A 16,753-nucleotide genomic window follows, 5' to 3' on the forward strand; every position below is an offset into this window, starting at 1 on the left:
TAGTGTCCATATTGGTGTCTGCTTCTCACCCTGAGGAGGACAGGTCAACACCAGTCTCCCCTGTTGGGCTCCATGAAACAGCACAAGCCAAACAGGACTAAGAAGATGTCAAACATGGTTCTACAATGTGAGACTGTGGATGATGGCTGAGTGTTCCCCTGCCAGAAAACAGGGTCTCAACGAAGAGCTGAGGAAAGCCAAATGCTTGTTGTGACCGTAGAAAAAAGTTGGTGGTACATACGAAGGTGGCAGACAGCTAAGGTTGGCGCCCCTGTGTAAAAGTAGGGTGTTGAGGAGTTTATGAGGAGTAGGAAAGGAAATGGGGAGTGGGGTAAGTGGGTGTTTCGGGTCACCAAGAGCAAAGCCACAACTGAGAGATAGTATTAACAGTAAATCAGCAGCCAAACAACATGATCTCTGTAGCCTACGTAAATATCACAATACGTTATTCACTAAAAACAGGGAGGGAGAATAGAAAGCGTTCTCAGTTCTCTCTCTCTCTCTCTCTCTCTCTCTCTCTTTTACATTAAATATGCACTGTATGAAGGCGCTGGGGGTTGTTCACTTTAAAGGCAACTGGACTAACGAGAAGAAAACACTGTGCACACTGCCTTCATCGTGACTATCCAGATTCTGAATACTCCCCCCTGATCACCACAGCCCACAGTCATCAATAATGGACATACCAGTTTATAGACTGTGTCACAAAAAAGGACAGGGTGGACATTTAGAAGTGCATGTTTCTCTGTGTTTGTAAAGGTGAGTGTGTAATCTGAGAGGTTCACTGCTTGGCTGATCTGCTTTTGGTGTTTCCCATGAACATACTGAGATGATAGCTGAGGCGAGATCACATGGCACAGAGAAGAACCAAAGAATTTGTTATTTTGCTGTGGGACAACAGACTGAACCACATTTGTATCGCGCTTGCTTTAATCACCTTGAAAGATTTAAACAGTAGAGGGCTTCTAGTTAGAAAGATATTCTCAAGTATGTGTCTCTGCTGTCATGTCTTCAGTGTAATGCTTTTGAAGAAAGGTAAAGGGATGAAAATGGGTGAGAGGTTGGAAAATCCAAAGGCTTTGAACAAGTTTTACTGACAATGACCAGCGCTGACAAACAATGAATCCAGCCAACCAGAGAGCAGCATGTGTGCATGAAGTCTTTGCAGGCCTCTATATTCATCCTTTCAGAGAGCCAGCATAGAACATGTATTCTATGACAGCAGTGATATTAAAGTTATATAACCTTATAATATTTCACCAAATCAGCTGTATTGACTTATTTACATATTGGTGTAGCAAGAACCAAAAATAAAGCATGGAGTTGCTGCACCAAAATGTTCTCTTCTTCTTGTATGTGTAAAAATGTTGCTAACCACAGAGTTTGTTTCTCAGTAAACATTATCTACATTTTTAATTTCTCTTGTAGAGAAACAAATGTAATTTTGAGGTGACAGCTCTATCAGTTCATGAAATGGAAGATGTCACTGGCTCCTTGTGTTCCAGGTCAGCCTCTGATTGGCTGTTTCAAAGGCCTGTCAACCCTTTTCCCACTGCCCTAAATCCATTTCAGTTGTCACTGCTGTATGTACACGAGTCAAAGCAATGAAACCCTCTGTGGCTGCTTGTCTGATCACTGAGTCGGACCATATCCACATCTGTGCATGTTCTTGTCCCCATGTGTTAAGAAGTCAGCAGATAACCATGTCATCGGTATAGGGGATAAAAGGTGGACATAAAGGTGAGGTATAAAAGAACAATTTAAAAAAAGGACTGGCTAGTCAATGATGGCCATTACTCAAGAGAAGATGTTTTTTGAAAGTGACAGTGGGTAAAAACAATGATCAGAGCAATAAATAACAAAATAAAGTGTCATTATGGCTAGAGTAGCGATACAAAATATTCAACTAGATTCCGTCTGATCCAGGTCCAGTGGGTGCAGTCACTCAGTGAAGAAGTTGGCTGAGCTCAGTGGGGTGATTGGGTGGAGGGGGATGCCTCAGTCTGTGTGACTTTACAGGTCAGGTGTGCGTGTATCTGTGTGTGTGTGTGTGTGTGTGTGCTGGGGGGGTCGTCATGAAAGAAACAGAAGGAGAAGTCTTTTCTCTCGGGTCCAGCCCCTCGCCCCTTTTGCCCATTTCCACCTCCTCTTCCTTTGCGCACACACATCAACACTCACTCACAAAAACACTCACGCATACGCAAACACATCCTCTGTTCAAAGTTCAAGGTCCTTAGAGATTTGGGTGGCAATGTCCCGAAAAGCTAGCGGTGTCCCCCAGAGTCGCGTGTAGCGCACCCCGTTAGAAGTCTCGGAGGTGCCCGTGGAAAGATGGCACACCTCGGCCTCAAAAGCCACGCGGCCCCCTGCCACACCGTGGGTGCAGGAGAGCAGAAATGGGCCGGCATGGTGGACCTGGCAGCCACATCCAAGCGCCGCCTCCCGCAGAGCCAGAACCACCTCCGCAGGGTCCCGCCGCCCACCACCTCTCAAATCCCAGCCACGTCCGACGGCCCGGGGCTCGGACGCTTTTTGATACCCAGGTAGATGGCAACTAGGGAGAGGAAGAACAAAAAAGTGTTCAGGCATTGGACCATGGCTGCTTCTGTTAGACTCATATTCACCTTATTCCTGAGGGCCCTTCTGTAAAAATGATTATGGGCAAAACTTAGGGTGTGATAGTGGGAACAGCAGTAAACTAGTTAGTCACAGATCTGTATGGTCACCAACAACCAGATGTAGCTAAATTTGTTATTTTAACAACAATGTTGAACATGCACCCAGAACAAAAAGGATTGTTCCTATTAACACCAATACAGTTTCCATCGCTTAACAACAGTGAAGAACAGGTTGCCACCTGTACTGTACAACATTAATACTGAATTATACTGAATAAAAAAATAAAACACATCATCCCTTATTAAATCAATACAGGACAGGATTACCCAACTCTAATACATACACTACATTTTTAGAGTGTATGAAATGACATAAGAAAAACCGTAAGTGCTATATCGTAGACAACTGGACTTGCTTGCGTTACTTGAAGATGTTTCGCCTCTCATCCAAGAAGTTTCTTCAGTTCTAAATGACTGGTACAGAGTTGCAGGCTTTAAAGCCACAGTGTGTAGAAATTTCTCCCATCTAACGTTGAAATCATATATTGCATTCAAAAAGATAACGCACTCTAGCGCCTCACTGTTTCAAACGTGTATTGCAACAACGGTAGCCGCTGTGTACCAAAAAGCTGTGACTGAGAATCTCCACCAACAAGACATAAGAAAAAATAAAATCAAGAGTTTTAAGATCAGATAAATCAGAATTTGCAGAAGAGAATGATACCTAGGATAACATGTCTGTCACTCAGCATCAGTACATGACATCCCTGTCTGTCCCTGTGTGACTGCATTCTCAATCTACTTTTGAAAATAAACTCAGCAGTATACATTGCAATATACGTCTTTAGTCATCTAGGCTGAGAAAGTGTTACTGCCTAAAGTTATTTATTTTACTACTACTTTATATTACTGATAGGGCTGTCAAAATAATTCATTAATTTTGATTCATTAATATTAATGAATCACAAAATAACACGTTAATAACACTGTGGTGCCCTTTGACCCTGTGAATAAACGTTCAGATTTAAAAAATGCCCAGATGGAACTGTTGATAGGAGCACCATTCTCTGCAATGTCTGCAGTAAGGAATTTTCATACCATCGGAGTACTTCAAGTCTGAAATATCACATTAGCAGTGAACCCTGAGGTCTTGAGCTAGCACAGCCTCTGATGCTAACACTAGCATCCAGCCTCATCAAGCCACACTTGACCAGGCGTTCAGACACAAACTGAGTAAGTCTACCTGCGATCGACAAACTAACTTCCTTGCAAAATGGATTGCACTGGACTGCAGACCAGTTTCGGTGGTGGAGGACAGGGGGACAATTGTGTCTAAAATCCATCAACTTTATGACACATCTGCCAAAATTAATTTGAATTGACATTTTTTAAAAAAAATACATTTACAGCAAAAGTATGCAATTAATTTATATTGATTAATCACAGAGCAGGTAATTAATTAATTTTTGTAATCACTTGACAGCCCTAATTATCGATATTACTTAAATTCTGTGTTATGTTTCACTCAATAGAACTCCATTTAATAAATCAGCAGTTATAAAAAAAAAAAGTGTTAACTGTATTATTAAGGCAGATGAGTGGAGCAATAGCTGGTAAACATCCTGTTTATTTTTTTTCACTTCACATTGAGCTAAAATAGATACAGAATTATGTTAAATGTTCAGTAAATGTGTTAGTGTCTGTTTATGAGTGGTATCAAATCATAAATCATCTTCAGAAGGAGTACATGTTTACTGTAAGCTAGCTCGGGCTCTGTTAAAAATAACAATATGTTAATGTAGCAAGGCAAACTAACTGCTAATAAGCTTGGTTAAAAAGGAGAACAACCAATGCTTTCAGATAGCTGTCAGAGATGATAGAAATAATATCACATTATCCCATCTGAGGTGTAACAGGTGGTGGGTTTCATAGGTTTTATTTTCCAGTTACTCTAGACTTAATTCAGCTATATGCATTTAAAATTCATATTTGTCTATTATGTTTATACTGTGCAATAGTGACTTAAGGTACAACTACTTTTTTATACAGCGCAATAATTGATGCTGTTATTCAACTGTGCTATATTCTTCAGTGTACGACTTTATTCTCACCAACACCTCTTGAATGTATATATGTATTCAACATACAATACGCATAATTGTACATATTTCTAATGTTTATTCTATTGATGTATATATTGTAGTAACCATTATAGCATAATACATATTTTATATTTCTGAATGTAACACTAGTTTATACAGTATAATGTAGCACAGCGCACATATTTGTATGTTTAAACACTTAGACTTAGCACAGTGAAGATATACATTTTATTCTTAATATCTTAAGTACTAATGTTAAACATTGTAGCATAATGATAATGCACATTTTTTTCACATTCAATCACTTTATATTTACATACTTCTTTTTCATACACTTATTTTTACTTGTTATAATTCTCTGTTCTTTACATCAGAGCAACTGTAACAAATCACAATGTCTGATTTCTGATTCTGAAAAGGGGATTAGCATACCATACCATTACTACTGGAAAACACTGGTTCTGGTTCAATGCCAGAAGGGGCACCCATAAAATTCATGCAAGGTATCATGGGGGTTAGGAATAAGGTGGACAAACAAATGAACGATCATGTGCTGTTGATGCAGCTGGAACATGTGCACTGACCTTGTGACCGCAAATCTCCTGATTCCCTCAGATTCATTTGTGACCCTGCAGGACAAACAGGAAGAGTAAGAGGTAATCCACTAGAATAAAATCAGCCTTTCGACCAGCCGACAACTCAGATGAGATGGGATTCAGTATTGGATATCATACAATGAGACCAAGCAAGCATCAACAACACCAAGCACGTGATGTGCACAACATTGTGTCCTCACCTAAATTTACTGTACTTTTTTGATTCTTGCTCACAGCTTTTAAAGCATGCAGATATAAATGCAGTTCTTTGACTTTAAATCACTTCTGTAAAAATGGTACTACACACTCCCATCCATTCTTACCAACAACACATGGAAAAAATATTCAGTGACTTTCTACCCATCAACCACAAATACAAACTAAAAACATCAAACAGTATTTCTAAGGGCACATTTATATGCAAGATCATAAATACTAGTTAAAGATAGTCTGTATTGACAATGACACTGATCCTGACATTGAAAGTTAAAACCAAAACAATCTTCGTTGATTGCTTGAACCATGCTTGAAACCAAGTATGTGGGACCTTGACAGTACGAAGATGATTAACAAGTCATGCAAATAAGCAATAATTCATAGATGGTGGTATGATGGCGGAAGCAGGCAGACAGATGGGGCAGCACAGGCAGACAAGTAAGAAGCAAGAGACATGGGAACTTACTAACTGTTTTTGATCCTTGTGGAAGAGTACAACCCGAGACTGATTTGTTTGAGCCCTGGCGCTTGGACGGGTCAAGGTTGACCCTGATGCCATGACGGGGGGAAAGCACAAAGAGATAAAGATGGAGAAAAAGAGGGAATACGAGGTAAGAGCAGGGGGTGGGGTTGGGGGATAAGAGTATATTATTGAGTCACAGGAGAGCAAGTGGAAGAAAAGAGCGCAGCGCAGGAGCTGATTGGCAAGGATAAAGCTGAGGTTTGATAAGATTAGACGTGTGATTATGACGACTGGGAGGGAGAGGGAAGCAGAGGATAATCCAGGGCCACAGGAGGGCTTGCCAAAAGGCCTGGGTAAATACAATGTTGTGATAAGCATGGATCCATATCCAGGCTGTGCTCAAGCTGAAACGAAGAACTTCACAACGCTGCATGATTTCATATCATATATTTGATTTTCTTGGTTTGAATTGGAATCTTATCTTTTGAAGAAATACTTTACAATTAAAACAAAAACAAATTTGCAAAAATTAAAATATACCAAAAATGTATGCAAATACCAAAGCCATTGTACCCTCTTCCCAGTTTTTGTTTATTTATTAGGATCCCCATTTGCTGTTCCCTAAAACACCCTAAAGAGAGCACGGGAGAGCATGGGTCCACTTTTGAAAACCCGCCCATACCGTAAAGCTCAGTACCAGAACTGACCCCTTAATAAAGGTCCCGCAACCCGACCTGCACCAAAGGCTACAATCACTCACATTAAGATGAGTTCTCTGTTCTTGAATTACAAATCCAATGGAGGAGATATCTCTTACACTGGCTGCGCTCCATGCCAGGATGGTGAAAACATTCTGCTCAATCACTGCCAGGTTAGGAAACATTTTAGCATGCTCCTTCCACCACTATAAAACCTCAAAAGGATCATCTTTGGGTGTCTTGATCTCAATGTAGGCTGCCACCTCATCCTCAGCTGCAAAGTTTCATGGCTGGAGTCCTACACGTGGTTGACGTATGTGACGGGGGTCAAAGGTTCAACTTGTGTCATTGACTTTAAAAATAAAAGGAATTGCAAATTGATAATATTGATTTAGATGTCAAAATATGACACATATATTGTACAACTTTTCCATTTGTTTTATTCTGAAATTTTAAAATACATTTTTATTATATTTTCACTGCCTGATTGCGTGTAGTTAATTTTTATCCATGCCTGTACCCATGAACATATTTTATGTTATATACATATTTTTACCCGTAACACAGCTTTTTGTGGGTTACTTGTTGGGTACCTGTGGACCCACCAGTTCAGCTAGGCTAATAAACTTTGCATTATGATGACATCACAGATATTTGAATCACTTTTCTAAGCTCAGGGAAAGTTTTCTAAATATGAAACTTCCATGGATCAAATATTCATAATAAAACGTATCATAATTGACCTTGTTTGCAGTTCAAGGTGTCCTGTCTACAATTTTACAGACGTCTCTGTAACAGCGGTGGTCTATGGGGAAAATGCTTTTTTCACTGCAATACCGAGAGTGGCAGTATACCAGCTGCAACATTAAAATGATCAACACATGAATTTATCAATAAATATAACACAATATGTGATATACATTATTCTGATAGCATTTGGTGCTTTGAGTATATTTTGATACTAATACTTTCGTACTTATACTTAAGTTAAATTTTGAATGCAGGGCTTTTACTTGTAACAGAGTAATTGCAACTGTTACTTCAGTAGAATATCTGAGTACTTTGTCCACCACTGCCTTTTCTCTATGACTACAAAAAAAATGTGGGAATTGAAAATAAAGTACTGTAGAGTGGAGAGAGGTAGGAAGGATTGTCATAACTGATGAGAATAGCTTTATAAATCAAGATCTTGTCTGAATGACAAAAAGTCCCTTTCTATCGGTTTAAAGTGTAAATATAAGGATGAAAATACATATGGACAGACAGACAACCCCAAAACATAATACATATATTAAAAACGTTTAATTCCAGCAATATTATTATTAGTTAAACTTGACATCAATTTTTTGTAAATAGTTTGACATTTTGGAAAATATACTTTCTGTCAGTGATTTACATGAGAAGACTGATGCCCCTCACAAGTCTGTACTGTAAATATGGAGCTATAGTCAATGGACTATTAGCTTAGCACAAGGATAGGAGACAGGGGGACAGCTAGCCTGACTCTGTTAAAAGTTAAAAACACACACACCAGCACTTTACACAAGGTGGGTTTTTATGTATCTCATTTGTTTATTGAGTAAAAAAAACAGTGATCTTTAATAGTGCTGGTAGGCTCAGTTCTTACTTTTAAAGAGAGCCAGACCGCCTGTTTCCCCTTACTTCCAGACTTGATGCTAAGCTTAGCTAACAGTCTCCTGGCTGTAGCTTCATGATTTTTTTAATGCACAAACATGAGAGTGGTATTGATGTTGTGATATGTGACATGAAGCATGCATCTACCTGCGAGTGAGTTTCGAGGTCAGCTTGGTGAAGAGGTTGGAGGTCGCCCTGGTGCGGGCATGGGGCAGAGGGCTGGCGTCATGGTGGGACAAGGTGGGTGAAGTGGGTGGGGCTGAGTAGACTGGGGGCCCACGGTCCCTCAGCTGCCCCCCATGAAAAGTGCTGCGGATGGTGGAGCCTCGGGTCAGGCGGCATCGGTCCGAAGAGGAAGAGGAGGAGGCAGCTCCGGCCCCAGAAATGCTGAGCGTTGAGGGAGACGCTGCAGGCAAGCGGTGGCCCAGGGAGCTGCAGACAAGAAAAAAGAAGGGTTGTGTCTCAGCTGGCCTTGGTATTTTTTATTTATTTTACCTTTTTATTTGGTTTCCTAAAATGTATATAACTTGTTTAGATAAAATCCCCATTTCCCTACCTTTTGCTTGCACAGCACAATTCATTACTTAAAGGTTAACACCACCTAAATTAAGAATTCCAATATGTTATCTCCATGGCCTTGGAAAGCAAAATCAATATTTGTGAACATGAGCTACTCTCTCTCAGAGCCAGAAACCAGAGAGGTAGGTCTCAAAATTTTTGATGTCATTAAGTATTTAGTCTGGAGCTGCTCCATGGACAATGAATGGGAGCCTGATTTTGTGGACCCAGAGAATGTTTGTTTTTGTTTTTATAGCCAAATGAGCTTTAATCTATTGTAGTTTTCTCAGTTCTGAAACAGAAAATGTACCCATATTCTCAGAACACTCCCCTGGGTGCTCTCACTGTCATCTAGAACATTTTTCATTGTTCGTTATCTACGGAGCATCTGCAGACTTTATAACCGATGACATAACAATTTTGAGTTTCAACACTAGTTTTTGGATTTTGGAGAGTTGTTCACGTTTACTAATTATTTTGGACTGTCTAGGACCATAAGAATAACATGTATGAAATTTCAAAATGGCTGTAGTTAGAATTCCTTCATTGCTCATTGTTAAGAGGGTTTTAACCTTGAGCTGAATTATCCACAGAGGTCCCTTCCTCTCTAAAACAAATGGATGAGGCGATTGAAACTGCTAATAATGCTGGAAAAAAAGCAGTTTCATGTTACAATCATCATCTCCGACGCTGTTGGGCGTCTTGGAGACTGGCGACTCGCCCACAACATGCTGTTGTGTGCTCACCCCTTTTCTCTCATAAGCAAATGTATGCTCACCTTTTTGTGATCCAGGCTATCAGGAGGTTTTTAATTTTCCACAGACGTCTCTTCCTCTCCAAAACAAACAGATCCAGATATTTTAAATGGTAAAAACACTGAATTAAGTAGTTCCATTACAAATCCATGTATTTCTGATGAAGTTTGGCATTTCACTGCGGGGAGCTAGTCCAACACATGCTAATGTGTAGTCAACTTTTTTCTCCAGTAACATAAGATCCAGACGTTCAGAAGGCTTTCATCGGGAGTGGAACTATCCACAGAGGTCTCCCCTCTCCAAAATAACCAGACCAGGTGATTTAAACCAGTAAAAACACTGAATGAAGCAATTTCACGTTACAAATCAGTGTAACTCAGGCACTGCTCTTTGCAATTGGACTTTCAACAATGGTGGCGAACACAATAAAATACGATTGGCCCTATCTGTAGTCAGTGTGTGGTTTGTCCATTCTGGGCTACTGTAGAAACATGACAGTGCAATGTGGCAATCTCCGTGGATGAGGACCTGCTCCATATGCAGATATAAACGACTCATTCTAAGGTAACGAAAACCCACCAATTCTTATTTTCAGGTGATTATACACTAAAGAAAACACACTGATTATATTATATTCCATTTCTGCCTGTATATCCACCTAAATCCTACACACTGGACCTTTATTGGAGGGAACCTTTTACATAAAAAGTAGAACTGTTTTTCATTGATTTTTTTTTTTTTTAACTCTTCCCTAGTACTGACATCAGCAACAGAATCTAGTATATCACTGTTCCCCATTGTCTGTAAGCTGTGTTAGCTTCTAATGATTAGCAGCTTTGTTAGCTCTATGATGGAAGAAATATGTCTTATTTTGTCTGAATTTGAAGATGTGGGCATAATGTCAGTAGAAGTATAGGAATTGAAGCGGCAAGCTTCCAAGAAACAAAATGTACTTGGAAGTTCTATTTCAGATTTTCACACATTCTCCTAACAACAGAATAACTGAAGGGGACAACAGCTACTTCTTTAAGTAAATATCTTAAAGTAAAATTACCACAGCAGTCATCTTGCATGAATCATTTAAAGTTAATATATTATTTTAGTCTTTATGTAATTGCTTTTACTTTACCTCCATAATATGTGTGGCTGTGCCTTCATCAAATTGTTACCTGCTCATTCTACCAATTAAGGATCCATACTGACAAATAATAAAGCACAAAACGGTACCTGTTGTCTTTGCCGTTCTGCAGAAGAGAGTGTCTGTCAGTGCCTGAGCGGTCAGTGCATACATATGTATTCCTGCGTGTCATGGCACTTCCAGGGATGTTATTCTACAGAGAGGGGAATAAGGTAAGAGGCATACAAACATACTTAGAAGTATGATAAAAAATAGGACACGCACATCCCCGAAACCCACTGGGTTGGGTGCTGGATCACAAAGTATTAAAAGCACAAAAAAGGAAAAAAGCGATCCGCACACCAAAAGAGCTCCCGTATGCAATTTTTTATTTTGCGTGACGTTTCGAGCGTGATGCTCTTCCTTAGACTGCCAATCATTTACAATGAAGTCACCATCTTAAATACCCATAATGCAAGGATTACACCACATGGTACATCTCCAATAGGAGGACAATTCTGCCATATAAAATAAAATATAATATAATATAATATAATATATATATATATATATATATATATATACAGTACAGGCCAAAAGTTTGGACACACCTTCTCATTCAATGCGTTTTCTTTATTTTCATGACTATTTACATTGTAGATTCTCACTGAAGGCATCAAAACTATGAATGAACACGTGTGGAGTTATGTACTTAACAAAAAAAGGTGAAATAACTGAAAACATGTTTTATATTCTAGTTTCTTCAAAATAGCCACCCTTTGCTCTGATTACTGCTTTGCACACTCTTGGCATTCTCTCCATGAGCTTCAAGAGGTAGTCACCTGAAATGGTTTCCACTTCACAGGTGTGCCTTATCAGGGTTAATTAGTGGAATTTCTTGCTTTATCAATGGGGTTGGGACCATCAGTTGTGTTGTGCAGAAGTCAGGTTAATACACAGCCGACAGCCCTATTGGACAACTGTTAAAATTCATATTATGGCAAGAACCAATCAGCTAACTAAAGAAAAACCAGTGGCCATCATTACTTTAAGAAATGAAGGTCAGTCAGTCCGGAAAATTGCAAAAACTTTAAATGTGTCCCCAAGTGGAGTCGCAAAAACCATCAAGCGCTACAATGAAACTGGCACACATGAGGACCGACCCAGGAAAGGAAGACCAAGAGTCACCTCTGCTTCTGAGGATAAGTTCATCCGAGTCACCAGCTTCAGAAATCGCAAGTTAACAGCAGCTCAGATCAGAGACCAGATGAATGCCACACAGAGTTCTAGCAGCAGACCCATCTCTAGAACAACTGTTAAGAGGAGACTGCGCGAATCAGGCCTTCATGGTCAAATAGCTGCTAGGAAACCACTGCTAAGGAGAGGCAACAAGCAGAAGAGATTTGTTTGGGCCAAGAAACACAAGGAATGGACATTAGACCAGTGGAAATCTGTGCTTTGGTCTGATGAGTCCAAATTTGAGATCTTTGGTTCCAACCGCCGTGTCTTTGTGAGACGCAGAAAAGGTGAACGGATGGATTCCACATGCCTGGTTCCCACTGTGAAGCATGGAGGAGGAGGTGTGATGGTGTGGGGGTGTTTTGCTGGTGACACTGTTGGGGATTTATTCAAAATTGAAGGCACACTGAACCAGCATGGCTACCACAGCATCCTGCAGCGACATGCCATCCCATCCGGTTTGCGTTTAGTTGGACGATCATTTATTTTTCAACAGGACAATGACCCCAAATACACCTCCAGGCTGTGTAAGGGCTATTTGACCAAGAAGGAGAGTGATGGAGTGCTGCAGCAGATGACCTGGCCTCCACAGTCACCGGACCTGAACCCAATCGAGATGGTTTGGGGTGAGCTGGACCGCAGAGTGAAGGCAAAGGGGCCAACAAGTGCTAAACACCTCTGGGAACTCCTTCAAGACGGTTGGAAAACCATTTCAGGTGACTACCTCTTGAAGCTCATGGAGAGAATGCCAAGAGTGTGCAAAGCAGTAATCAGAGCAAAGGGTGGCTATTTTGAAGAAACTAGAATATAAAACATGTTTTCAGTTATTTCACCTTTTTTTGTTAAGTACATAACTCCACGTGTTCATTCATAGTTTTGATGCCTTCAGTGAGAATCCACAATGTAAATAGTCATGAAAATAAAGAAAACACATTGAATGAGAAGGTGTGTCCAAACTTTTGGCCTGTACTGTATATATATATATATAATGTTTAGTGGTACATGCGATCATGTATAGAGAAATATATATATACTGTGTAAACAAATATATACTATGTAGAAAAATATATTGTGTAAAAACAATATATTGAGGATTTTATATGCATATAGAGCTGCAACACCCCACCGCATAAGGTTCAGGAGATACAGAATACAGGTCAGGTTGTTGCAGCCCTACATGAACATGATCAAATACAAAAACATGTACATGTACATACACATGTAGACATATCTACATGTGTAAGTATGTATGTATATGTATATATACACAATGTTGTATATCATTATATCGAAAGGAATGGTGGATATGCAACATGTTTTTGTATTTGATCATGTTCATGTAGGGCTGGTCACTTTTTCTTTTTTCATACAAACATACTTAAACATAAAATACATACTACAAGTCACTTTGATATTCAGAGGTACTAATATGTATAGTGAAAATGAATAATGGAAATAAACTGTAGCTTTTAACTGAGGGAAAATGGAAGTCTGAATTGCATGACTTTATTTTGTAAATAGTAGGAGGGAACCCAGATGGGTATAAAGTTGGTCAAAGTTGTCTGTGATAAAAACTAAGAAAAACTAAGGTCAGGTTGTTGCAGCCATACATGAACATGATCAAATACAAAAACATGTACATGTACATACACATGTAGACATGTCTACATGTGTATGTATGTATGTATATGTATATATACACCATGTTGTATATCATTATATCGAAAGGAATGGTGGATATGCGACATGTTTTTGTATTTGATCATGTTCATGTAGGGCTGGTCGCTTTTTCTTTTTTCATACAAACATACATAAACATAAAATACATAATACAAGTCACTTTGATATTCAGAGGTACTTTGTCCTGGAAGTGGGCTAGCCTGGTAAGCTCAACCGTCTGTTTCACTCTCTGTATCAGTCTGGACTCGGTGCTGCCCCAGACACCGTCCAGAAATTAAAATCCAATCAGCTTTATTCTGCACTGCACAACTTATCTGGTGAAAACCAATGACAGATTTTTAAGGATGAACCTTGCTGAACTGTGAACATGAAAATATCTATACCTCAGTTTTTAAGTTTACATTTTTTCAAATCTGATTACGTAAAGTCCATCTGCTGTGCCTGACAACAATCACCTGGATTACTTTGAAACTGAAGAAATGCCTGACAACCAAGATCAGAAATGAGAAGCAGCACCTTTTTTTAATGATTCTAAATGGTTTTATCGACATTTGCCCTCAATCAGAGATCCTGGTATCACTGTAGCAGAGGTGATGAGTTCAGTTGACTGTAGCAGTGTGTGTGGATGATGTTGACTGACGAATAACTAGTAGCAGTGGTGTAACCTCTGTGGCACACTGTGTAGATTCACAATCTCCTCTCTACTTGAGGAGGACATTTGTCACTTACTGTGGTAGCCGTCATGTCTTTGCGGCGGTCTGGGATCTCAGACTTGTTGGGGTTGTTGGCACTGCTGACCATTGGGCTGGAGGGAGGGAGGCTGTGGCTCCCCATCACGCTGCAACTGGCCTTACGTGAAGGCATTCGTCCCTCCCGCAGCTCACGGTCGCCCGTGCTAGTGGGGCTCCGTTTGGGGTGCATGACGGGCATGGAGGGCCCGCCTTTGTTGTGGAGGACAGCAGAGCACAGACACAGAGACTCGTATAAGGAATATTCTGTATAATATAAGTGGGTTATGCAAGGTATAACCCTTCCACACAGCTAGTCACATCACAATGGTATAAACAATAACCCAAACTGGAAAATGCATTTCTTGCAGAAAATGCATGTGGATGCTGATAGCTGAAATGCATTGCTGAAAATGCATAAATATGAAACAAATTGCCCAAAAGACATAAGAGCTCAAAGAACTGGAAGCCACAACATAAAACTGGCAGAAGTAAAGGCTGAACTGCATTACCAAAAGTAACTAAGAGCTGAAATACGTTGCTAGAGAAGGTGGAAGCTTAACTATAATATTGTCAAGGGTTGAAAATTAACTGAAAAGGCTGAAATAAGAAATGCTGACGCATTTTAAGACATAAACAGTAAAAGATAGCTGAATACAACTATAAATGTCTTAAAAGAGGGTAATGTTTTGATATTTAAATGGTTTCTGCAGCTGAAAGTATGCAGAAGTAGATGCCAAAAACTGCAGAAAATGGTAAAATAAGAATAAGGATAAAGATTTGAAGAACATAAGCATGGATGCTGAATCTAAACAATAATATTAGTAGTAGCAGACATCAGTCTGCCCTCTGCACCAAAACTGGAAGACGGTTCCGCAGAAGACAAGCTTGATAGCTGAAGGGTCTGGCTCCCATTTTACATTTGGACAGTTCCAGAACCACAACTAAGCCTGTACTCTTGGAGCTCAGTGTTCTGGTAAGATAATAGGGTACTAGAGGGTTTTATTGTTAGCAGGCATGTGCACAGGTAGATCCCAGGCTGTACTAAAGCACCTGCCTTTTTGGCCTCAGACTAAATAAGTGCCCTTTTTGTCAGACATTTTTTTGTACTTCTTTCTCTAAATTTATATTTGAGTGCTTTTCATTTAGTAAATGGCATTAAGCAAGTTGTATTGCCTGAAAACTGCTTTTGAGTTCTAATTCTGCCCCTCCCTTTTTAACTTCCCTTATCACAGCCAAGAGAATTAATGCAAGCAAACTGAGCATCCTGCTGAGCATCGTGTCCTCGCTCTCCCTTCGTTGATGACAGGCAGCCAGGTACCAATGGTGTTTGCCCTAAGCCTCTGCATTGTTTGTCACTGTTGTAAAATTATACCACTGTGAGTATATGGGTATTGATTAGGAATGCACAATAATATTGGCACGTCATTGGTATCTGCCAATATCGGCTTTAAAATTAACTATCAGAGTCGGCCAACATGCTTTTTCTTATTTTGCACAATGAATGAATATTACATACATTGAAAAGCATTCTACCTCATGTCTCCATCTGCTGGTGGGCCATCACGATAAGAGTATGCATGCATAATATGATGTTAATTCCCCTACATAGAGCAGCATGCCCCTGCGTGTTAGTTTAAACTCCATATTGCACATTATAACTGCATATGTTTTTTATAACTCATGAAGCAAGTCTTCACAGTGTCTTTCTTCGGGACAAAATCTGTTTTTGTATGGGAAAGGCAGAATCACAAGTGTTTTTTATTTAAGATGAAACATTGCAGGTTTCATTCATCTGGGACTCCAACATAGATCAACAATTAAGACATTAGAGAAGAGACTCACAGAAGTCACTGTGTCGTCGCTGCCTATGGTAGGTGGAGGCACTGCGCTGGGTCTTGCTATGTGAGGAGGAGGTGGAGGAGGAAGAGGAGCCAGTGGCTGAGGAGTGCTTGTTGGTCCCATTGGTGATGGGGCTTGGTCGAACCCTTGCCAGGGACAGGCTACTAGCAGTGCGAGCCTCACTGCCCTCCTATAACATCACAGTGATATTGAAAAGACAGATGTCAGAAAGTGTGACCTGTTATAAAAATTTGGGTTGTGGTAAGAGGGGTTGCGTATCGAACTCACTGCTTTTTGACCACTGATTGAGATATGGCGGAAGCTTCATTGTCCTTCATTCCATAACCAGATATTTCCCTTTTTCCCTTCCATACTTTATTTCCAACATATTCTTGTCCTTAACCAACTCCCTTACCCAACCACCCTTCTATGCTCTCCAAAGGTGGGTAAGTACATGAAATATCACCAGGTACATTTAATCATTTTTTTAATATAAGTAGCAAACT

The 16,753-nt window shown here is 39.9% G+C and overlaps 1 protein-coding gene across 3 annotated transcripts in view; it reads right to left on the minus strand.

The window, feature by feature from the left end:
• Positions 1–283: 283 nt before the first annotated feature.
• Positions 284–16,753, minus strand: part of mark4a (MAP/microtubule affinity-regulating kinase 4a) — a 54,165-nt gene continuing 37,695 nt past the window's right edge. The window contains exons 12-18 of one of the 3 annotated variants that reach the window (XM_033640966.2): positions 16,251–16,437; positions 14,407–14,618; positions 10,869–10,972; positions 8,476–8,760; positions 5,999–6,081; positions 5,305–5,349; positions 284–2,554 (exon numbers count right to left, since the gene is read on the minus strand). In XM_033640966.2, coding sequence (XP_033496857.1) covers positions 2,490–2,554; positions 5,305–5,349; positions 5,999–6,081; positions 8,476–8,760; positions 10,869–10,972; positions 14,407–14,618; positions 16,251–16,437 — 981 coding nt within the window. In that variant the 3' untranslated portion in view covers positions 284–2,489. The remainder of the gene's footprint in view (positions 2,555–5,304; positions 5,350–5,998; positions 6,082–8,475; positions 8,761–10,868; positions 10,973–14,406; positions 14,619–16,250; positions 16,438–16,753) is intronic. The other 2 variants (XM_078172158.1, XM_033640951.2) reach the window with 2 other exon arrangements.

This window comes from Epinephelus lanceolatus, chromosome 11 (assembly GCF_041903045.1).
Source record: "Epinephelus lanceolatus isolate andai-2023 chromosome 11, ASM4190304v1, whole genome shotgun sequence".
In the NCBI taxonomy this organism is placed as follows: Eukaryota; Metazoa; Chordata; class Actinopteri; order Perciformes; family Serranidae; genus Epinephelus; species Epinephelus lanceolatus.